Here is a 25,427-nt window from a genome sequence, read left to right as displayed (position 1 = left end):
GTTTCATTTGATTCTACAACACCCAAGTGAGTCAACAGAGTAGCTCTGGTTCCACCTGGACTTTACCTGCACTAGCACAAATGACACTGGATAAGCCATTGACACCTCTCTGCACCTCAGATTCTTCATTCTCACGGAGCTGTGACAAGCTACAAAATGTTAACTATTGCTATTGTTAGGATTCATCTCCAAAAGGAGGAAGCTATGGGCCAGAGACATTAAGTTTGTTCCCCACAGTCACCTAGCAGATAAGTTTATCAAGCCTTTTGATTCCTGCCAAATATTTTCCTGTTATACATATAGCATTGCAAAGAACTGGGTGCAAAGTCTAAATATACAATGTACAAGGATACAAAGATGCAGAGGTACCATCTAATTTTCTGAATTAAAATTTCTCAAGAGAAGCATGAGGAAAACATGTATTTCACTTGTTATAAGGAGCGAGCAAGCACAGCCATAACACCCTAGCCCAGTGCCTTGCACACAGTGAGTACAGGCCAGAGTCTCATGAGTCTTCGATGCTCACCTAGACTGCTCAAATGCCTATATCTTTAGTAGGTACTTCAGAAGACATCTTTATCAACAGCACAGCACAAACTCTAGTGTGAAAGTTATAAGCTAGGAAAACAGCCCCAGAGAAAGAAGTTGCCCACCAACAACTAAATCTGGGAGAAGCCTACATTATTTTCATTCCAAGTATAGTAAAGGTGAAGCAAAGAACAGGAAGAAAACAGGGAGGAAAATCAGAGATAATCATTTATTTCAGCTGGAGAAGAGCAATCTTAGGTTCTGGAGTTCACATCAGCTGATTAGGAAGCACTGATGCTAACAGTTAAGGGATCAGACAATGTTTTAGGCTCTAGGGTAGCAAGAAATTTCCTGAAAGTCCTGGTCCACCACCAGGAAGTTTGAGCTTCAGTTTTATAAGAATTTCCACTATAATCCTATGGAATAGTTATAGCCTCATATCAACCAATAGGTTGTAAGCCAGTCTTAAAACTTCTACTGCCACTGAAAGCCACACAATCCAAGATTGTCCACATCAATCTTAGATTGCAGTGACTTTGGAGGTCCACATCAATTCTAGAGTCTTAAAATGATAAAATTATGGAAGAAATAGGAGTTTTACTCAGCAATTTTCCAGGGAAACTTGAACACAGACACAACACAAGATACCAACCAATCATCAAAGCAAGGATGAAAGAAAAAGAATTACAGGTTTACCAACTGTTAGTATGATTCCTTTCCTTCATAGTTCTGATTCTAGAACAAATGCCATTGCTATGGTTTATGTCTAGATGTTCCCCCAAAGCTTCATGCAGTCATGGGAACAGGCTTCTAGAGTTTGTGACTGATTCATGGTCCAATGCTGGGATTATGGGTGTGAGTGCCACACACACCACAGGGTAAGTAGCCTGCATAGAATAAAAGGGACAGGAAGTCTTCTCATTTACTCCTCCCCTTTTCACTCTTGTGGCTTTTGCTGTCTTCTGCTGCCATGAACTGCTGCTCCCCTGCCATGTGCTACCTTGCCTTGGAGCCAGCTGATTATGAACTGAAACTTCCACAAACTGTGAGCTAAATAATTCTTGCCTTCCTTAAATTTGGGCATTGAATATTTTGTCTCAGCAATGAGAGAAAAGTAGCCGTCACAGTCCTTCCCCCATAAAGGAGTATGAAGGCAATATGCTACTACTCATATACTAGATCTGGCCCTGCACAAGACTAAAATGTTCCCCATCTGTGTCTGTACCTAATGTACCCTTGTAGTATTAATAAAGACAGCTTTTGAAAACTTCTAACAATGCTAAGAATAGTTTCTTTTTCAACCTCTTTCTTAAAAATACACTGCTAAAGTCCATAAATAAATATGAATCCAAGTAATAAGCCTTGTTATGACAAGTTATTTACCTTAAAGATATAAGATCATTATTAATTCACTGATTAAAAGTCATGAGTGGAGAACAAAACAAGAGTTCTTTACCTGATAACTGTGTTGAAGCCAGGGTGGATACACATATTAAAGAACATGTTTTTTGAGTAGAGCTCATTTTTCTAACACACTTAAAGATCAGTACAATTCATGTAGCTGTTCCTCCTCCATCTCAAGAAGGGGCATGATACCTATCATCTTCTGAACTCTTCACCACAACAAAGGCGATGACTTCCTGCTCTAATATCAGTCTTCCTTCCATTCACTTGCTTTGTTCTTATCCCTGTATTCTGTGCCCATTCTACTCCCCTAGCTCATGGTTCAGTACTTGTTCTCCATCCTGTATTTTAAAAATTTCCTCAGGGACCTTGTTCCATTCAGCTTGACCTCTCTCCCCTATATCTTCCACCTTCTCCTTCTCCATTGATCTTGGATTCTTCCCACCTATTTCTAAACATGCCATGCTCTTTTCACTTTTAAAAAAGCTTCCCTCCATATAATTACTAACTCTAACTTCTAACCTCCCTTCCCTTCCCTTCCCTTCCCTTCCCTTCCCTTCCCTGCCTTTCCTTTCCTTTCCTTTCTTTTCCTTTCCATGTTTCCTCCATGCAAAACCTCACTACAATATCAAGGGCTCTTTCTTAACTGTTTCCTCTCTAAATCATGGCAGTTTGGTTGCTCAGGATGACCACTATATCAACAAAAACAATGCTCCTTAAGGTGGCCCATTATTCCTTAACTGCCAAACCCAACAGCCACTTAACAGTTTTTACCTTTCCTGACATCTATGAAGTATGTGACTAGCAAATTGTCCGTAAAATCATCTGTTCCCTTGGTTTCCATTAAGTGTTTCTTTCCTACTCCCTTTCCTACCTATCTGATGATTCCTTTTAAAGTTACCTTCCACCTGGTCTCTGCTCTCACTACCACTTTTACACACTAAATTCTGCCACTTCTAGAACTCTCAATTCTTTTTATTATTTGGTATTCTAACTCAGAGCTTCCACTGCTGCCTATATGACCATAACAGGTAAATTGCTGTTTTGAGTATTCTGGTGAGTTACAGACACATATATCAGATACCTACTGGAAGTCTTACCCTTGATATCCCTGTGGCACTGCAAATCCAATATTCCCCAATCTGTATTGATTTTTCTTTCTATATGCAGCAATCTTGTTGTCCTGAGCAACTTGCTAAAGATACCCCAAACCTCTCGAGGTGTCCTGTAGTCCAGCATCCAATTTGACATCCAATTCCAGCATTTCAATTTCAACACTGTACTTTAAAACTTTCCTGCCAGGAGCTTCCCTTAGTCTTCCTCTACTTTCTCCTCTCTCCTACCTACTCTTCACATTGCCCAACACCACTTTCTAAACTGTCTATCTGTCCTGTTAGGGTTGTATTCTAACATAAAAACTTGTAATGACTTTTCTTCATGCACAGAATCATGTTCAAAATCCTTGGAATGAGGTATGCCATATTCACGGGTCTTTCTCCTGCCTGTCTCTCTCTCACAGTAACCATGCAGTCATGTCGTCACTTGCTCATGCTGATCTCTGCCACTGGACTAAAGTTTTCTTGAAATCAAGGACTATATTTTACTGCCCTTGTCTAAAAGAGTGACTAGAATATAGTAGGCCTTTGAAATGTTGGTTAAATTAGTCATACATCTAAATGCACACATTCAAATGTAGTATATAAACTGAATTCATCAAGGTACGAAAGATGCTTTATATGATTAGTGATTAGTCACAGATTGCAAATCAGTAGCTTAGATGGCGTGAGTCTGTTTGTCAGGATTACCAAGCATGAAAAGCACACAGATGAGTCAATCGAGAACTCCTTGCTAGTTTTGAACATGCCAACAAGGCTCTGGTGTCACTAGCCACTAAGAAAAACAGCATAATCTGTTCCAAGTTCCAAAGTAGTAAAATTCCAAAGTAGTATAGTATCGGGACTTACTCTGTCCTTATTAAGAACATTTCCTTTCTAGAAGTCACTGTGTTTTAAACAATGTTCTTCTAAAATCACAACTATTGAAACATTTCACTATTATTTTATCTCTTACATCCTTTTGGTTTCATTACACAATATTACACTGCTACTAAACTTAAAAGAATATCAGCTACCAGTAATTCAATGATTCTTCTATGACAAGTTCTTCCAAGTTGCCTTAACTCTCCCACATATAGAAAATTCAGAGGCAATCACTGTAAAATCAACACTTGTAGATACAGCAGTTTGACTGTTTCTGGAGCTTCACACTAGCTAGAGTACCTCTGGAAAATCAGTCTAACTCTACTCCCTCCTCTGGTTGAGGTAGTCTTTTAACTCATGATTATTACCACCAAGAAAAATGCTTGTCCTTTCCCCTTTCATCCATCCTACTTCCTTTTTCCTTTTAAACAACTTCTTCGCATTTCACACTATCTAAGGACAGTAGGGAAAAATTGCAGTTCAGTTATATGATTAGTTTCTTAGTTCACTATAAAATAAGTTTTGTGCTAATATCAATTAGAGAAATTTCTATGCCCATATCTGGTACCCTGAGCAAGTATTTTAAAGATAACAACATGTAATGTGTTAACTATTGTTATTCTCATATTATTTTGTTATGAAATTGTGTTTTACATTTTTACCATAAAAATTTTACAAACTCTTCAAGTGAAATGAAAAACAAAATGCATTTAACTTTTAAAAATTGGCTTTTCCCCTTATTTTAGGTATGTGATTTCCAAAGGGTACTCAGGCCACTGAATAGCTGCTAACAACCCCAGATTGAAAAAAAAATCAATGGCCTTGCACTAACTGGGACGAGAAATAGAAATATATCCTTTAACATTTTGCTAGAGTCTTCAGGGACTCCCTAGCTGATCACAGAAGCCCTGGAACGTATAGGAAGGGGACACTGTTTACTGGAACAAGTGTTGGGCAGAAAGGGGCTCCTTGGAAATAGGAAGCCACACAAGTCTCCTTCCAAACTTACTGTGCTTCCTAAAGAAGAGGGATTTTGTTCCTGAAGACTTCCTCAGAAACCTGAAATTGCCTCAAATATACCTTATGAATATATTTCACTTGTAAGATATATTCTCCTGGAATTGATTTAGGTGTTTTAAAAATAAGTTACTGTTGATTAGTCAGCTCAAAAACAAAGCAAGCAATAAATGTCCAGAAAGATAAATTACATACATATTCAGCTACCTTGTAGGGCTCCCCAAAAAGATCAAAGCCTGAAGAAAAGAGGTCATCTTCTTGCTGAACTTCTTGACTCCTCCGCTCCCACTCCCTTTTTTTAAGCGCACTACGGTCTTGCTCATAGTGACTGACATGAAAAGGAAAAGACAAGAGAAACAGATTGATTAGTCCATGTGAATTATCCAAATTTCCCTTGTCATCAGTAAGAAAAGAAAAATGTAAGTCAACACTTCTCAACTTGATACTGCAGAGAAAGGAAAGAATTTTTTTGAAGATCCTGAGTGGTTCTTGAAGCAAAAGAAAAAGATAGTAAACTTGCTTATTGGAAATTGCACTCATGACCACAAAGGTAGAGCAGAACTCTCTTCCCTTATCCTTATTTGATTACCACAAGCAATTTCATATTCCCCAGAAGTCACTCTGCTTTGCAAAAAACGTACTGAGTTAGAGTCACATTGTGTTGCCTACTACCTCAGGCTCAGAATCTACAGATATCAGAAAGACATGAGGGAAAGGAATTATCAAAGTATGGAGTTCCAGATAAATTGGGATACTGTCACAAATGCAGAGTTACAGTAAGCCTGTTTTAGTGGAATCACAGAGAGGTCTAAAGCTGCTAATCTCTCTTGAGGGTGTACATACCCCCAAATAAAGAACCTAAATACCCACATTCCTTTGCATTTGGTTGCTTTTGTTTGTCTCACAAGTTTATAGTCTACAGCTTATCTCATGAGTGACTAGATGCTGGTTGGGAGTATCATCCTAAGGAAAGAAGTCGAGCTCAAGCAACAAAATATTAACCCCAGCAATGAAAGAAAACCTATGCCAAACTGTTTGAATGATCTTAACACACAAATGTTTTAAGAACACTAACTGTGACAAATCACAGTTCAAGCTCTCCCATGGAAGCACCAGCGGCATCTAGATAACATTTTAGATATATTATGTGGTCACAGGAAAAATCTATTGCCTTCATCACACGAGACTGAAAATTAAACCATAATCTGAAGTCTTACAAGTTGTATATCCCTCATCTGAAAATATCTAAAATTCAAAGTGCTGCCAAACACAAAATGTTTTATGTACTGACATAATGCAAGTACAAAATTCTACACCTGACTTCATGTGACAGGTCACAGTCAATTTACAGGCATACTAAAAATATATGAAATTACCTTCAGGTTATGTACATATGGTTACTACGGAACAAAAAATTTTCATTTTTACACTTGGACCCCATTCCTAAACTATCTGATTATATATATTTCAAAGTTCAAAAACAAAAACATCTGAATATCAAACACTTCCAGTCACAAGCATTTCATAAAAGGGATATTTAACATGCAGTATATATTTTGTTTTGTTCACTCTTTTTTTTCTATAAACTTTATCTAAAGGGACTAAATATATGCTAAGAAAACTTAAATTATATCAATATGTATAAAACACTTAGCAAGTGCTATAAAATGTTGGTTTCTTACTTCATGTTAATATCATCATGTTAAGACTTAATTAGGTTGACATAAACATGAATATAATGGGTAAAGGAATTATAAGAGATATATTCATATAAAAGTAAAATTAACAGGTTTTGAATACATTTCAAATCTTAAAGCCTAACTTGGTAGACTGGTTGGCTTCTAAGCATCATAATTTTAAATTACAAAATAAAAGCCTACAGTACACACTACCTACAGAGTTTAACAGGATGCTGATCTACATGGAATATAGGATGCCTCTGTATTTAATCATTCACCATTCTTCACAGGAATCCTTGAACTGGAAAATTCAAAATGTCCCTGGCAGCCGTATCTTCTGGATAAAACACTTCCATTTGTCCATTTAAAAATAATGGTGACACTTCAGGGTTGTATAAATGCACACCCACTTTCACAGTGCAGACCATGCCAGATGCACAAGCCCTTATGGACCATTCACAAATATGTTCTATAAGTATTAGCACACTATGAGGAAAGTAAAGAAAAGCACCAGACCCCTCCCCAAATCTCCAACCCTCCATCAGTGCCTTTCCCAGTCAGAAAGATGCCAAGTCCAGGCCCCAGAAGATGGCCTTGTTACTTTTAGTCTAAGACGCCTTCCGCAGGGGTAATGTTCCCTAATATCATATTTCATTTCATTCATGAGTCAAGATCAGAGCCCTAAACTACAGCTATGTGCCCAGTGGCTTTGCGTTAGAGACTGATGTGCAAGGAGACAGACAGGGTCACATCTTCAGTCCATTAAGCATGGAACATGAGCTCACACCTAAACACCACATATCAACCAGAGGTAGCCCAAGCCCATCAATTTGTCAAAGTGTAGGAAAGACAGGATGACAGAGGTGGGGTGGAGTAACAAGTTAAAGCAATACTCAGCAGGGCAGGGGGAATGAGGATTTGTTGCAAAGGAGGCTACTTAATTCCTTTGCCTTGCAGGGCAGATGATTCTCCACACACAAACAAGAACCAAAGTCTTCTCTTCCCTGGATTGTGAGCAAGATGTCAGTTTCCTAGCTATCTGTTCTTTTCATGCACCTGACAGCCCCGAATGACAGACCCATAGATCATATTTAATTCTCCCGTGAAGAAAACTAAAGCACTTTGGTCTCTTGGCTTTGCAAACTACCTTCTCTCTCCTGGAAGGGGAAGATATAATTAAAACCCTGAAGGAAAAAAGGAGAAGAAGAAAAGGAAACATGCTTCAACTTGCATGACAAGCATGCGAGCGGCCAGCAGTAAGGGCATTTCCAGGGCTGTAGACGCAGCTTTGATTTGTTAGGAGGCTCTTGGCTGCATTTTGGATCAGTTCATGAACTACCAACTTCCAGACACAAATTTGAATAGCAGATTGAGTGTGCACGCGGGTGTTATCTCTTGCAAGCAAAACTGCCTGCTACATTTCTCAACACTTCGAACAAAGAACACTTAATTCTCCTATCTGGTGAGAACGAATCTACCTTCATAGGTGCCACTGCTCTTCAAAGGCAGCCAAATAGCTCCAACTTTCTCTTTCTTGCTCAGCAAGGCATTGTATTGAAAGCTTCACACGGCGAGGTCTAATGAGGAATGAACTACACGGTGACGAGACTTTCAGTGTGTAACGTCACTGATTTCCGACAGAAATCAACATTACTAATTTGAAGCACCAGCTAATTAAAACCACAGCTATGTATTTAGCCTCTTGTTATACCTACTGCAGTTCATAATTATGAGGACTTCTTTACCCAATTAAAGTTCTTATGATTCAGGCAGGTTGCATTTGAACCTGTGAGCCCTGCAGAGGCTGCAGAAATGCATATGTCTGTGCCCCGACGATTCGATGTATCTTTACACTTCCAGGTTTGTTTTCCAAAGGAAAAAGGGCTTCAGGGCCCACAAAGAAATGCACAAGTCAGAAACTTGAATTCATCATCACATTATTTTTCTGAACAATCTGAGTTTATTCACAGTGATGAGGACAGGATGAATTGGTCCAATCAGCATGAAAACCCATCTTCCTTTTTGAGAAATGAAACTGAAAAGCCTGAGTCAAGGATTCACCACTCTTAACAAGTTAGGATAATTTTCTAGCTTTTTTTCCGCCGGGAGATAATGTGATTTGCCACATTTGAAGGATATGAAAACCACTGTCCAGTCAAAATCAAATTTATTCTTTGGTTAATTAGCCAAAGACCTTTGCTTTCTTTCTCGAGCCTCCCTTTCACAATCCCTGTTTCACTGGCATGCCTGCTAGGTGATGGGGAAGGAACAGAAAGAACAAGCTCAGCCAGGTGTGGGGCTTGCGTTTCTAATCCTCGTACTCTGGGAGACTGAAGCAGGATCATGGTAAGTTTGAACCCTGCCTGAGCAATTTAGTCATGTAGTGAGATCCTGTCTATGAAAACACTTAAAAGGGCCAGGGATATATCTCAGTATGAAGATCCTGGGTTCAATCTCCAATAAAACAGTAGAGCAAGAAGGGAAGAGAGAGCTCCTCTTAAAGATTATATTCATCATGCCCATCCAAGTCCCTGTAAGAAACTCTCCTCTGTCATGGCTTTTCATATTAGCTGTATTTTCAACCCACCTATCTGCTTCCCTGGCCTCCTGTAACAGGAAAACCGCCCTCATTTTTATGATAGGAGGAAACTAAGGCCTCCTAAAATGAGGCAAGCTATACCAAGCCCTCACCAAATGAGTGACAAAGGAAGACTTGAACTTGCATCTTGTCATCCATCTTACTCTCTGTTTGCCTGCTCCTTCTCTTAGAAACTTTCCTATCCTTACCCTTCAACCTGGCCTTATATGTTGGTAACTACCATTTTGCACATTAGAAGCCCTGGGAACGTTCATGTGACAATAAAACCAGGGCTCATGTAGATTCTCTGAGATCTAGAAATTCAATTATGCTATGTTCATTAGCTCACAGTGGTAGCTCACTTGGCCAATCATGCAGACCTGTCTTTCAGAACAGAGATCTTTACAGCAGGAAGAGACTCCAGCAGTCATTTGTTGTAGTGGCCTCGTTTTACAAAAGAGGAAACTGAACTGATAAAGCTAGTGGCCCCACAGTAGGAGTGGGGCAGAAGCAGGAGGCTGGAACCCAAGTTGTTCCATTCCCAGTATCAAGGCTTGTACCTTTTGCCTCCGGGCTTTCCATCACACTCCAGAATAAATGTGAGTCTCATTTGTACTCCGTTGGTCAAGTTTCCTCAGGATTGCATTTTATTAGAAATCGCCAGTAGGGAAAAACTTAGGAATTTAATTTGGATTCGACTGTAGAAAGAAACATTAGTTTCCTTATATCAAAAGGAACCTGCAGACCCTAAAGGGATTATAAAAATTAACTGCATCTGTAGGGAAGAGGCCAGAGCAGGGAGAGTGAAAACCAGTCCATGTAGATTTGGTTTGAATAGTTTATGGATCTTCATAATCATTGTTGACCTAATTTGGTTATTTTACGAAGTTACTAGGGGAAACCTTTTGAAAAACAGTAATGTTTTAAAGTGACATTTGTTTAAAAATATTGCTAACACACAGGATTTACTGTGTTCTAGTTCCACTGCACAAACATTTCTATTTTGGTTAAAATCTTTATAAAAACATACAATACATGTTTAAGTCACCTAAGGAACAAATATTGGCTATAAGCTCACTTTTCATGATTCTCCTGAATGAATCACTGTCTTCTGTAAAATTTGGAGATTATTCTTACTCCACATTCCAGGATTCTAAGTGGAATTTCTTCAATATCAAATTCTAGTTTTACTTTGACACTGAACTAACATTTACAGAGCTTCTGTTTGTCAAAAAATAGGGCTGTGGATATAGCTCAGTGTCATAAGTGCCTTCCTGGCAAGATCAAGGTCCTGAGTTCGAGTCCCATGCCAAAAAAAGTAAATCTTTCTTATTTACTACCTCTGAAATCAATCCCAAATTCTGCACCTTCTTTCTCTGCTAATATCCAGAGATACCTAAATGTGAAGGGCTAAATAAGAAATGATAAAATACCTAAAGAGGGCCATAGTTATTTCACACAAATAGGGAACAAACGGGGATGAGAATCTTGGATCTGGAAATGAAAATATGGAATACGAGGTAATGAGGCCTGGGAAGGGACTTTCCTAAATCAGTGTAGCCTGCCAGTCACATTTAGATAGGAGGACTTACGAAGAACCCAGTTACCGCCTCTCTCTTTGACAAGCATGCTTTCTCCCCACCAACACTGGCTTGCCCGAAAAATAATCAAGATGAAAATGGAAAGGAGTGAAAACACATGGAATATTTACTCTAGGAATATGACAGCCACCCATCTGGCTATTTCAATTTCTTTAGGTTTAGGGAAACGGGCCAAGCTAATTTATATGGTTGTCCCTAAATCTGTACTTTGCAAAATGATGTGGACGCCAGTCCCTGCAGATGTCCCGATGGAAACACGCTTAATATTCCAACGCAGAGGCACCCTGGAGCCACTGTATTTCCTCCACTTCGGAAAATGGTAGCAAAGATTCAGCTCATCCAAGAAGTCTGTCTAATCATCTTTTAGTGAGGTCAGGCAGACTCTCCGGTGCCACCTTTGTTGCCTTGTTTATGGAACGTCTACTTCTCTTTCAGTCCTTAGTTTATTATAATACTGGCTTTCCTGAGATACAATTCACACGCCACACAATTCGGGAGCGTACAGCCCAGTTGGGTTTAGTATATTCACAGTGTCGTGACCACCATCATTATGATTTTAAAGATTTTCACCAACCCAGAAAGAAGTCCTACATGCTTTAGAAATTGCCCCCTCTGCTCCCACCAAGACCAGCCTTAAACAACTGCCAATCTACTTTCCCTCTGAATAAATATGCTTCTTCTTGATACTCGGGATACAAGGAATTATACAGCATGAAGTCTTCCGTGTCTGGCTTCTCTCACTGAGCATACTGTTTGCGAGCCATATCCATGTTATTGCGTAGGTGAGTATTTTGGTTTTATTTATTTATTTATTTTTTTTGAGAGGCGAATAACATTTCTGTGTATGGGCATTCCTGGTCCTGTCTCTCCACGTTTATTAAGCAGGTTCAATCTTCTGCATTTTTAATGATTTAAATGGTCTCTTTCGTGGCTCCCATTAGATTCTTTCACTTCTTAAATTCAGAGGCATTTAAGGCATTTACCACATCCTACAAGCAAACACGAAGAACCTTTCTGTACATAAATTGACAGTGGCAAGTGTATACATTGTGAAGACTATGCAGGTTCATCTTTAGAAAACTAATGTGTGGTTTAGGTTTTCAATAAAATTGTTTGGGTTGGCCTACCAAACTCCCAAAATGATGCTGTAATCTCTCTAACAAATACAGGCCCAAATACTCAACTCCAAATATAGTTTAATGTACATAAAAAAGAGAAAAAAATAAAAAGCTAACCTGACATCAATCAAGGAGACCAGTTCCACTGGTACTTGGAGGAACGTTTTAAAGGGTTTTGCACTGTGTCCAAATCGATGGTGTCTGCACTCAGAAGAGAGGGGACAGGCTCTCTCCTTTCTGCTTACAAGTTGTTTGTTCATTAATAAATCATTTTATGCTCATAAGTCTTGGTTTCCTTATACATAAAGTAGGAATAATCTTTATGTGCTCTCTTCATGCAGTTACTATAAAGGTTAAGTACAACAGTGAATGAGAGAGGGCTCTGTAAACTACTAATGGCCACTCACAGTTAATGGACTAGATCTCTGGCGCGCAATTCTGCTTTACTTCCATCACACAAACTTTGACTACACATTTGCTCATTTCATCCTTAGCAGCACCTGGCAAACTGGCAACACAGAAATTATTATATCCATTGAAAGATAGGAAATCAAGGGTCAGGACACTGTTCCTGCTCAGTCAGTCTACAAGAGCTGCATCTAGTATAGCACTCCTCAGATTCCTAATCCATTGTTCTTTAAAATGTCCAGGTTATCACCAATCCCTGCACATGTCAAAGATATTTCCACATAGCCTTCATAAGCCTTTTACGCTGCAAAATTATGGAAACATTTAATTTCTTTTCATTTCTATTCTTCATTTTATTAAGTGCGGGGGATGGAACCTAGGCCTTGAGCATACCAAGAAAGTGCTCTCCAATGAACTGTACTCCTCCTACGGCAAAATGTTATGTTTGCTGAGGTCTAAAGTCTCTTTAGTAAAGTACTAAGGTAAGGCATATTATTGCTGCTATTACTGATAAGCACTTGTGATATATAATAATTATATGTATCTTGGAGAATTGGTATAGATATTGTCTTAGTTACTTTTTACTCGTTGCTGAGACAAAATACCTCATGCCCAAAGCTGGGAAAGGAGAGGTTTATTTCTTGCAGGTTTTGGAGGTTTTAGTCTATACTCAGTTGGCTCCAAGGCAGGGTAGCACGGCTGGGCCACAGTTCATGACAGCTGCAAATAGCAAGGCAGGAAAGGGCAAGAGACACACCTTCTTCCTGCCATTACATTACATCCCGGCTCCACCCCTAGGTGAGTGTAGCACTCACACCCCCCCATCCAAGCACTAGACAATGAACCAATCACAAATGCACAATGCAAATGCATCAGGCCTGGGAGCCACCTACATAAACCATGACAGATACTTATAGTATCTTAATCATTTTTATTTCTCTTTCCCTTCCAGGCCTTTTGTCCTCTCCTTCAATCCTGAGAACCACTTCCAATCTCCACAAAGTCTATGTCCCTGCTTCCTGTCCTGTATCTTTCATTTTTCTCTTTAACTTATTTGTATTTTGGGCTTTCTCATACATGAGGAACTATATAGCGTTTAATCCTCTATGTCTGATGTTTCATTAGATACATGTGAATTTTTTTCTGTTAGACTCCCACATGATCTTTTAATGAATTTTTTCATTTATTTTTATCAGTACATGTTTGCGATACACACATTTGCATTTATGATCTTTGAGACAGAGAGGCAAACTGATTAATGAATGAACTTCATTTACAAATCAATATTGACCTGAGTTTTACCTTAATAAATTTTCAATTAAAATATTTCTTCTATAACCTGCTTCCCCATTGGCTAACCATGGAAATAATGTACAGGATATTTTATAAATTCCCATACTGACGTCACATGTTAAATCAACTAGATTAAAATCTTCTGAGGTGAGCCCTAAGCATCCTACATACAACAATGTCTGGTCTTTGTGCATGAGAAAAAGCATCTATTTCTTTATTTTATCCATTTGGTATGCCTAAGTCTGATGAACTTAACCTGTATAGATCATTTAACTCTTCACTACCAGAAGGTAAATCAAAGACAGGCACCTTTAGATGTTCTCTCATACAGAAATCTCCATTGCTCATACATGTAGGAGGAAATGCCTTGAAAGTGAAACCAATCATTACAAGAGTAGGCTTGTCATGCAGAATAACAATAAAAACATTAATAGGATCCAGAGGCCAGCCTGGGAGCCAAAGAAGATGCTAGTCTTTCTCACAGAAATGAAGGGCTTTCTCAGAGAGACAGATCCACATCTTTAACCTCTGCTCACACGAGAGGCAATATAGTTGATTCAAAGAGTATGTTTCAAACCTGAACTCCTTGCAAAATTTCCTAGCTTATAAAAAGGTCCTGGAGTATGATTCAGATGCTTCTCTGAAAAGGAAGTGCAGGTGGACACTCAAATCGGTACTGATCACCAACAATATTGCAGGAGCACGATAAAACATTCCATTTTAATGGAAGTGCCACTTTTCTATAAAATTACCATGACTCCAGCAACCTAAAATTTCCCATCTGCCTGCAGTGGTACTCAGCACATGAAGAACTTTCTAGAAGCCTGTTAAAACATACTCTAAAAGCAGTCTCTCCAATGAAATTAAATTCTTTTATCCTCACACATTATGCCAGCTAGCTAAGAGATACGGTCCAATGCCTCTCACTGCTTGATAAGGGTGTCTGCCTCCCCGTCAAGTGCTCTTTCTCTCCTCTCCTAGGCAACTCATAACAGAAGGTAACCCTTTTACGGCTCTGCCTACATCTCCTTCAGCCACAGGTCAAGCACTGCCCTGGTCTTTCAGATGCACACACTCCACTAGAAGGAGACTCTACTGCACAATGGATAGCTAAGGGTCCCTGAGTTTCTTTTTGCTCTTGTAATGCTTTCTTCTGGTACCTGCCTGATTTCCATTTTTATAGAACACCACTGAAAAGCCTCTTCAGTTCTGACCATTCTTTAAAATAAGACTTCGCTATCACTCCTAATGGCTCAGCGACTCATGGGTAACAGGAACCAATGCCTCACAAGCACCTCACACTCAGCAAGCCCAAGTCGAGAGAGCTGCAAACAATTGCATGATTCAGAAGCTTTCAAAATCCTTCTCGACATCAGTAAGAGCCTTGAATGGATACCACAAGCCAAGAAAACACATAATGAGACAGAGAACAAAGGACAAGTATCCAGTCCCATGTTCATAGCTTTTGGATAGGTTTAAAATGCGAAACTGCATAAAAATTAAAATGATGTAAAACATTCTCGTTTCCACTCCTGTCACCATCCTGGCTCCTGGCTGCCAACCAAAGGGAACGATTTATTATTTGTTGTTTCTTCATGCTTCACCTAGTATTTCTTCATGGGCACACTTTAGTGTCAACTTGAACCCACCTCATTTATAATTCGCTCTCGAAATTAATCAGAGGTGACAGTAATGCCGAGCTTTAAAGAGCTCCTGGATCGAAATCTTGATTTACTTCAAGGAAATGTGAGGGTGTTTTCCAGAATCACAATTGGTTGCATGGCTTCTCAGGAGAAGAGGGATGAGGAAAGTGGTGGCGGGCTTTGTACTGTGCACTCATGATGCCTCAGAAGCACTCCACGTTGGGCTCGAATTCTGGCGGGAGGCAGGGTTCAGTTTGCAGAATCTACGCATGGCTCAGGAGTCAATGAATATCTACATTATTGTCCTTGTCATCTTGCTCCACCTCCTACTCCCATAGACTTTGGCCTGCCTTCCTGTAGCCTTCCCCAGCCAGCCTGTCCAGCTGAGGCGGGCACAGTGCCCTGCTCAGTAGCCCAAGGCTTGCCTTGGCCTTGTGCCCTTGGGTGCCACGTCCCAAGCTCCACAGCAGTTGCTTCTGCTGCCAACCTACACAGAACAACTCTTGTCTTTCAAAGTAGGGAAAAGCTACCTGAAGCATTTCCTTTCTGTGCTCGTTAAGTATCAGGGATTCTTTTCCAAGTCAACGTCTTAATATAACCTCCTGGCTTCTCATAAATGACACTTTTAAAAGGTGTTTTATTTTCAGTTAGCTATAAGCAAGACAATTTCAATAACTACTTAATTTAAAACAATATTTCTTCAGAAATAGTACTCTTAATTACTTTTAAACTAAGGAAATTAATGCCCTTAAGGAGCAGTTTGTAATTGACAATTTTAAGCTGACTCTGCTTTCATGTCTCACCCAACCCTTTGATCCTTGTGCACTCACTAATTTTACCCAAGCAAATTCCACCCCCTCCAGGCTTAACCTTTTGGCCCCTGCTTCTTTCTATGCTGCCCCCCCACAGAGCTCTGGCCTGACCGTGAGACTGGGACGGCAGCAAAGAAGCCCAAGCACCGCCTGCCTGTCCCTTTGCCATGACCTCAGCCTTCTTTGGTCAGTAGATCCATGGGTGGGACACCCACCAGCTTCAGCTGCTTCCTCTTGTGTCTGACTAGAGCCCGTGAAGTAAGTGGCATCACCTAAAAGCTCACACCAAGTGTGTCAGAAGGTGACTTTATTTGGAAGCAGGGTAACTGCCAATATTCATTAGTTAAAAGAAGGCCCTATTGAAGTAGATGGCCCTCAATTCCATGTGACAAGTGTCCTTATAACATGGGGACATGGGAAAACAGAGGCACAGAAAGAGAAGTCAAAGCAGACATCTATCAGGGAGATGCTTCTCCATGCCAAGAAATGCCTAAGAAGCTGACGCACTGTTGGGTGCTGGAGCAGAAGAGATTCTCCTTCACAGTCACCATGAGGAACAAAGCCGCTGACACCTTGCCCTCAGCCTTCTAAGCTCCAGAGTCTGCTTTGGAAGCCTCCCAATTTATGGCACTTTGTGACAGCTACCCTAAATGTTCCACCCTAAGAGGTGAAAGCATTCCCCACACAACTTTTCTGAGCCAGTTCACAGTGAAAACGTGGGCCCTCATCAGGACGAGTGTAGTGAGATACACTTTGAGACAGCTTTTCTATTCCACATTGGGCACTCTCCATCCCTCTCCCTGCTACTGTCCTTTAGATTCCCAACTCACTCTTCTTTCCCCCTTCCCTGGCCTCTGCAAGAACTCACAAATGTTAAATCATGAAACTGTCTCTGAGGAGAAATAATGCATTTCTGTTTCCCATGTATCTGGAAATGTGCCAAGTTCAGTGTGCTCTCAATAAATATATTTTGACTGAATGAATGAACAAATGACACACAGACATGCTTTTTTCTGCCCAAGTTCAGTGACAAATGTTAACGGAGATGTTCATAAATATATTAATTTTTCTATTCAATCAATGAACATTTTCTGGATGCCTATGTCATGTTGGGCACCATGTTTGGTGCTAAGGGGAAAAAAAGACATAATAGCATGAGCTATCCTAGAATTTATAGTCAAGAAGGAAAGGCAAATCTATTCCCAAGTCATTATAGCATAGGATGATATATGAGTTGAGTGTCGTGGTATACCCTAGTGGGAACACAGTAACAGTGACTTTAGAACTAGGCAGCTGTGTTCCAGCTGGCCATGAGCAATGCAGGAGGTCATGTTCTTCACATGGGTTAGTTCAAATACACACAAACAACATGTCACTAAAGAGAATCCTATGACACAACTATGAGGAGTGAACAAGAGATTGCAGATGCCACCAACCTCAGTCTCCCAGACTGTCCAAGGAACGATTGGCAAATTGCGCTACACTACTGGTAGGTAAACAGTCAGAGCCTCTGCTCATTGGAGAAGCTGGAAAATAGGGATTTGGTCTTTGCAAATGCCTGCATTCAAGGGCAAAACCCTAATTTCACTTGAGATACCAGGTGAGAGGAAGAGCCTTGCAGAAAAAAACAGATGACTGGATAAGCATGTGGATGGCGAGCTCATAAAGAATAGATGAGATTTTCAAAGGGAAGCATTTATTGTTTCCTGTATTATAGCACATTGTCTCTCGATATGATTAGTTATCAGTCTCAGTTATCCAAAACTGGTATGAAATAAAGCGTTTATGCAGTTATGCTTCATTGATGTCAGCTAGGGGAACATGAAAATGTCCATGAAGGTGGGTAATTGATGTGTAAATCAGAGCTCAATCACTCTGTAATAGAAATGGTCCCACTGCAAATATGCTTGTTGAACACAATCACATAGAAGCCAGAGGGAGGGAGGGAGGGAGGGAGGAAAGAAAGGAGGGAGAAAATAGAAGGCTTATTTATTAAAAATGATAATAACTGGCAATTTGTGCAATTTTCTCTTCAACAGAGGGCCACTGTCAGAAGCGCTTGCAAGCAAGTTGTGCCCAATAGAGTCCAATAGTTTCCTTCTGTTTTAATGAACTGTTTTTGTTTTATTTAAATGCTCAGAGACCCTGTTGTGGTGTTTAAAAATCAAATTAAAACAAAACATTCATCGTTTGAAACATGACACATACAAGCAATATCAGTAATAATGATTTGTTTAAAAATGCTTATTCCAGGTATGTTTGCTATTTTCATTAAAATCCTTCTGTCACTTTGTGTTTGCTGCCTGAAAAGCATTGAAGAAAAGGGCAATACCTTGCAATATAATATTTTCATGTTTCAATTTATTACTATCGCAACTTAACCAGCAGCTCCTATTTTTATCAACCTTATAATCACTATCTTTAGTGCTACTTTAGGTGTCATAATTCCATTTTTGGTGGCAGATTTTTCCTCCCTCTAATAAAGGAAAAATTGTCCACCAAACAATGTTGTAGTACTTTTACTACCCAACACACCTGCCAGTTAATATGAAGAAGAAAGGGCTTGATTGTTTTCCCTTTGTTCTGATTCAACATGACAGCCAGGTTTATCCTCTCCATCTGGCATGGATCTAATGGATTGACCCACTAGTACATAATCCATTCTCGAGTCTTGGCATCACATATACCCATGTCCACACACACACACACACACACACACACACTATAAGCATGTTATATGTGACAGTACAAAAGCAGTGGTGTGGCTTCAAATGTGCTCTGCAGGGGAGGTGAGGGCCTCTGCTTACCTGAAGTGACCAGCTCAGCTTTCATTCAAAGGCATATGTGCCCTGATCACTCATCTCTTATCTAGCTAGACGGTGATCCAAATTTCTCACCTTGACAAATGCCTGGATCAAGCCAACTGGTGGAAGCCGGGGAGTAAAGCAGTCACGCTGGGGAGGGCTAGGGGTTGATGGGGAAGGGGAGCTTTGTCTTCTCCATAAATCTTCATTTTTTGATGACTAGTAGATCACATATTATCAGTGCCACTATAACATAAGTAAATGAATGAGTCTGGGACAAATCAGGATTTTACAGCTCTGCTTTTTCGAAAAGCTGTAGGTTCTTGTATAGTATTTTTCACTTCACTCACTCCATTCTTATTCACCCAAATATGCATTTGTATTAAGACAGATGACAATCCTGAAAAACAGGCCAGACAGGCATTCTGATCTCCCACTGCCCAGAAAAAGAAACTGAGGAACAGAACGCCTAATGGTTGTATGCTTACAAGTGCTCAGGTAATGAGGGACAACCAGAATATGCGGGTAGGTGGGCCAGCTGAGTCCAGCTGCAGGATTCCTGTCTACTATACCACTCTCTGTATTAACTGCGAAGTTTTTCTCATTCTGTTCATCCAGAACATGGAGAGAATTCCTAAACATTATAATAAAATATTTAAAAAGGAAGTTTTGTTACCTATACCCATTAAACATATTATATATTTTATATGTGGCTCACATAAGCCAGGTGTGTGAAACCCACAGAGCAAAGGGGCTTCATTTTAAGGTTTTTGGAGAATGGCATTTTATGGGGGCATCATTATTAAATGACTAGCAAATAGTTCCTAGCTGTGCCTTTATGGAGAACAATTAAACCTAAGCACATAGCCAGGATGGACTTTTGGAAGGAGGATGCTGTGAGGTGGAAAGACCTCAGAGAGTAATAATGGAGCCACTCACAGATCCTGCGATCCTGGTGAAGTTCCTGAACTACCACGCGTGCACACATTCAACTCTACTCTCACTCTCATCTAAAGAAAGGAGAGAAGAATAGGAAATCTCAAGGAAAGAATCTAAAACCGTGTGGTCTAGCAGAGCCACCACGCCAATCTGAGAGCTGGGGTGGCTAGTCTGAATTAAGATGTAAGTGAAACTTAAACTATTTTGCATTTCAAAAAGCTGAGTTTGTAAAAATATCAAGCATTAATACTTTTTACCAGAATGCATGTTAAAATCAGATTTTGCAGAGGTAAAGTTAAACAAAAGACACAAATATCACCTATTCTTTATACTTTCTTAATGGGGCCAATAGACAATTTAAAATTCCATAAGTGTCTTATGTTTGTGGCTCACACTGCACTTGTATTCAGCAGAGCTTGTCTGAAAACAGACTTGCTAGGTCTGTGTAATAAGCCACTTAAGAGTTTAAACAACATTGGTTTCAGTATTCTGCCTCCGGACAGTAAGGATTGTGCCTTTGGCTTATTGTAACAGCCTAACTACCTTCAGTCTGCCTTCTCATTTGTCCCTTCAATGCCATAGACCAGTGCTCCAAACCTATAGGTGCGTGCTGCAGTGATTGTTGCTATCATTGAAAGCCCTAAAAAGTTCACCATCACTGCCGTAGATTTTGGACACATATGCCAGTGTTTATTTTCACGATGGCAGCATTGTCTAATTCATGCATTGTTGATCAATAATATGTGAAGTGTGGAGCTCTGTTTGTGTAATATGAGTAATATGCTCTTACCCCGTACACCATATGGAGGCACTGCACTGTATATTACGAGCATATTAGTACTAAGACTCAATTGAGTATCACTGGTGCATAGTAAACTGGTAAAACAGAATTATGCTGCGTGGTTACTGAGCATCATGATCCCTAATATTTTTAATAAGCATCACAAACAGTGCTGGCATGTGTGGGAGATGGCCCATGCCCTTCTCTGAGATATCCAGAGTTGAAGTGCTCTTCTAGACTTAATGTAAATTTCCTCTTACCAGATGAAGGGATTTTTCAGACACAGAAACTAAACAGAATTAAAAAAATCGAGTGGGACTATCTGGGGAACTGTCTTTAAATGGAAAATTCATGCAGTTACGAAGCCATTTATACCTTCCCCACCCCCTCAAGGTGCTCGTACGAGCCGGGAATAATCTTGACTCACATAAGCCAGTGGCAGGTTTTTTTCTACCTGTTTCACATACATTTCACACATTACTTTTAGAACTCCTCAGTTTACTGATATTTTCTTGGAAAACTGCCAGCCAATCTGTGGTGAAATGAAACTGTGCCTTTTAATATAAAACAATCATTGATTAACACATACTGTTCAGGCCAGATGAAGAAGCAGTCTGCAAGGATGAACCATTTTATCAAGTAACACACCATTCACATGCTCTGACAGATGCATTCATTGCCTGATGGGCACCTCCACATATGAGAGCCCAGGCCCACACTCTGCAGTGCTTCACACTCTTTTTGCTCGGCACAGTGTTCTCAACAAGGGTGTAGTCAAAGGAACAATTTACTGTGATTAGTTTAGTTTCATTTGTTAATTACAGATTCAACATGAACTGAATGCTGAAGCTTTTTGAGTATCAGATACCCATTGATCCATAGCCCTCTACATACTCAAGTAATACTGGAAGTCTAATATAATTTATTGTAACTTAGAGCACTGATTGTCTAGCGGGATTATACTCCAATAACCGATGGTGCTGTCATTGAATCCCCTGATAATAGCTTCCATTCATCGTACTGTGTGATCCAATGCAGACTGGAAAGAAAAGAGATGATCTACTTCAAGCTTCAGCTGTTTCAAATTCCACAATGTGTCCCCCAGTTAATGGATGGTGAATATTATTCTGATGTATATGCTGTGTTGTACTAGATGGATCTTAAGAGAGTTATGTATATGCACACTCATATATATTGCATGCATGTAGATTTCATGCAGATCTATAATCGATGACCACCCAGTGGCCTTGCTTGACTCCCTGGAAACAGATGGAAAGACTTTGCAAACCCTCGGCCCCGAAGCACAATCTTTAAGAACACGGAGTCCTCTACTGCTCTACTTCCTACTCAATGCAAATGGAATCCTGAGGCCGTCATATTTATTTGTCTCTGGAGTAGGCCTACCCTAACCACAGTTATGCACAGAAAAATCGTGCCCTGTTTGTCAATTCCTGCAGTGTCCTAACATCTGTGATTCATCTTCCTTGTTTCCTCCTGGAAGCAGCATTTTCTGACACTCCACCTTTTATCCAGGCTGCATTGGGGAGCCTCTTGTCCCAAATCCCCAGCATTCTGCATCTCTTCTCCCCTCACTTACTTCACTCTGATGGAACTATATGCTATACTTGCTGTCTTAGTTAATTCTCAATCCTGAGACAAAATACTCAATTCATAAAGTTAAAGGAGGAAAGGTTTATTTGGCTCACAGTTTGTAGAGGTTTCAGACCATAATTGTCTGGTTTCAAGGCACAGTGACATGGCAGAAGGGCATCACAGAGGAGAAAAAAAAAAACAGTTCATGGTGTTGAAGGTGGAAGGCAGAAGGTAGCAAAAGCAGCAAGCACAAGCAAAGACGACAGGCCATTTTTGGTGCCATATGTTCTATCCAGGTTTCATGCCTTTGGGGAAGGTGGAACTCATGCTCAGGGTGGGCTTTCTCATTATTCACACCCAAATTGTGCCAAACCAATAAGTAGACCAATTTAGTAATAATACACCCTTGATCCTAGGCTCACACACTCTAGATATGACCGCCTCTGAAAAGGCCCACCTACGACTGCATGAGCCTGTGGGGAGACAACTTAGACAACCTATAAATGCTCTTCTTCCAGGTGCATAATGACTCCCTTTATCAGTTCTCTGGGACTGATGCACCACATTACCCCAACTGTGATGGCTTCTAAGGACAAGAACTCAATCAGTTTTAGTTCTGGCATTTAAAAGTTTGAAAGTGGTCACACTGAGTTAAGACTAAAGTGTCTGCAGATATTCCTTCTGGAAGCTCTAGGAGAGAGTCTCCTTCCTTATCTTTTCCAGCTTCTAGAGGCCCGTGCTCTTTGGCTGGTAGTCCTTCTTCCATCCTCAAAGCCAGCAGCACAAGATCTTCCCGGTTTTACAAATGAGCAACCACAGATCACATACTAGTCTAATATGGAAACCTGATAGGTCCACCTTTGATTGTCATGCACGACTAAAATGTAAGGGGCCTCACTTATCTTGAGCAGTTGAGCTTCTAGTTATGTGAGGTAATGTCTTGTATCAGTCTGGAAAGCTACTTGCATCCTCCCTGCCATCCTCTAATTGTGTCATTCCCTCCTCTGACTGATGCTTTTGCATCCCTTTTATTAGAACCCTTGTCATTGTACTGGGCCATTCAGATAATCCAGGATAATCACCTCAGCTCAAGATTCTTAATTAAGCCACATGTGCAAAGTCCTTTTTGACTTGTAAGATAATATAGCTGTAGGTTTGGGAGATAGGACATAGACACATTTGGAAGAGGCATTATTATTCCTAATACAAGTACAACAGTTTACTCACTTTTGTCCTCCCATTGCCTAAAATCATGAAAGGACCAAAGTAGGGCTTAAGATTTCTTACTTCAGTGAATGAGCACACAAGAATGATCTACTGAAGTTTTCCAGTGTGTCTTCCAAGTAGTACCTCGCACAGTAAGTGTGCCCACTATAGTGAAGCAGGACATAGCCCCAGCACTTGTGTCATCCCAACCACATCCCTTGTGGTGGAGATGAGAGCTGACCTGAGCTGCTTCAGCTTTGCAGGCTGACTGTTATCAACAGTATCTCCAGGGATCACCATGACCCTCAAATAAGCTAGTGTATATGTAAATGTCTGTGGAAGGTAAATTGCCTTATATATGTTATTTATCTTTATCCTTGTTATTACTTAGAGAAGAGACACTAGATCATTGAAAGAAAGAGAGAAGAGGGAAGAGGTTCCACTCTGTAGAGATGGAAGGCATTATGTTATTATTGCTCAGTAAATATAAATAAAAATAACCACTGAAATGTGACCCTGAAAATATGATTTGTATTCATATGTAAGTAGATCAAAAGATTGACACAAGACATTTAAATTAGTTCAAATAACTAGATGCTCGATTGCTCAAAATAAGTGGGGCCACATTTGCCCCCTTACATTTTAGTTGAGCGTGACAATCAAAGATGGATCTATTGTGTTTCCATATTAGAGTAGTATGAGATCTGTGGTTACTCATTTATAAAATCTTACATATTAACCAATCCATTTTATTGATTAATAAGATAGTTCAGTGACATTACAACATTAGAGATACAATACATCTTACAACAGAAGCAAAATCATCCAGAAAGGCATGACACATTTTCAAAATACTTTATCATAGCTCAAACCAGGAGTGTGGAAACAGAAAAAATTGAGTACAAATACAACCTTTAATCAAAGGATCTGTGGAAGGTATTGAGATCTGCTAAGGATAAGATTGATGTGATACAGAGCAGACAATAATTAATATTAACAAATCGGCACCAAAATAAATTGAGAGTCGGTCATGGGCCTACATGACTGGTGGTGACACCTCCAGCTGGTTTAAGAACAGATTAATCTTAAGCCAATGTCCAGATCTGAGACTAGCAAACAGGTTGTGAAGCTCTGGCACTTCAAAACCAGATAACATGGCAGCCAAAGACTTTTGACTCATGCAAATTCTGTCTAGCTCAGTAGTTGCAGCCAGCATACAGTCAGGTTACTAGTTAACCTTGATATGTTCCTGTGTGCTTTTCCAAAAGTGCATTGTTCCTCAATTCTCAAACCTTGAGAACGTCATCTGTTCACCTCCACCGCTTCCTGTAACCCACTAGCATACCCCTAAATCAAGGTGTGCACGTAATAAAGGCCAAAGGCACCATGCCTCATGGCCCCAGCCCATCATTGGGCTTTGACCATCTCGGGGCAACCTAGTGACTGAAATACATGTTTTGTCTGTGTTTTAGTCTGTCATCATGCCTCTGATCTGGAGATTGGTGGTCCTAGGCCAGGGCCCCAAGAAATCAAAACTTTCATTTTACATAATGAGGAAAAACAAATACAAAGAGGGGAAGAGGAGCGTCCAAAGTCATTCAACTGGTCAGTGGCATGACTTGAACCAGGGCCCAGGTGTCCTGACTCTTAATTCTATGTTCTTGTCTCTTTAGGTTTCCTCATGCCTGTCCAGGACTTTCAGCTCACTATTTCATGAGAGAAGGAGAAAGCAAAAGAGGAAGTGAGACAGCAGTCTCATACTCTTCTGGCTTTTAAATTGGAGGTGGAACAGATAAAATGAGTTCGGGGTGTTTCCTCTAAAACGCTCATGAATCACTAAAAACTAAACAGGACTTAGAGTCTGCAAGCAATCCGCTTTATGTGAAAAGGCTTTCGTATTCCAGACTGTGTGGGATTAGTTTAGGAAAGAAATAACTTGGAAGTCCTCCAAGGAAAGCCCATGGTTTGGCACAAGGCAGACAGTTATTAAATAAAGGATGTGGAAACGAAATGACCACATGATTGACAGAATGCTTTCTTTGTA

The 25,427-nt window shown here is 40.1% G+C and overlaps 1 protein-coding gene across 6 annotated transcripts in view; it reads right to left on the bottom strand.

Moving 5' to 3' along the window:
- The window catches only part of Aff2 (ALF transcription elongation factor 2), a 468,295-nt gene that overhangs the window by 312,366 nt on the left and 130,502 nt on the right, over window positions 1-25,427 (bottom strand). For 4 of the 6 annotated variants that reach the window (XM_063246499.1, XM_063246501.1, XM_063246502.1 and 1 more), the window contains exon 2: window positions 5,136-5,256. In XM_063246499.1, the coding sequence (XP_063102569.1) occupies window positions 5,136-5,256 (121 nt within the window). Of the gene's footprint in view, window positions 1-5,123; window positions 5,257-25,427 lie in introns of all 6 variants that reach the window. The other 2 variants (XM_063246498.1, XM_063246500.1) reach the window with 1 other exon arrangement.

The sequence above is a fragment of the Cavia porcellus genome, unplaced genomic scaffold (genome assembly GCF_034190915.1).
Source record: "Cavia porcellus strain 051 isolate PalLab524CR breed Dunkin Hartley unplaced genomic scaffold, mCavPor4.1 scaffold_3, whole genome shotgun sequence".
NCBI lineage: Eukaryota > Metazoa > Chordata > Mammalia > Rodentia > Caviidae > Cavia > Cavia porcellus.
The sequence above is the reverse complement of the archived record's forward strand: the minus strand, read 5'-3'. Positions and strand labels throughout refer to the sequence as shown.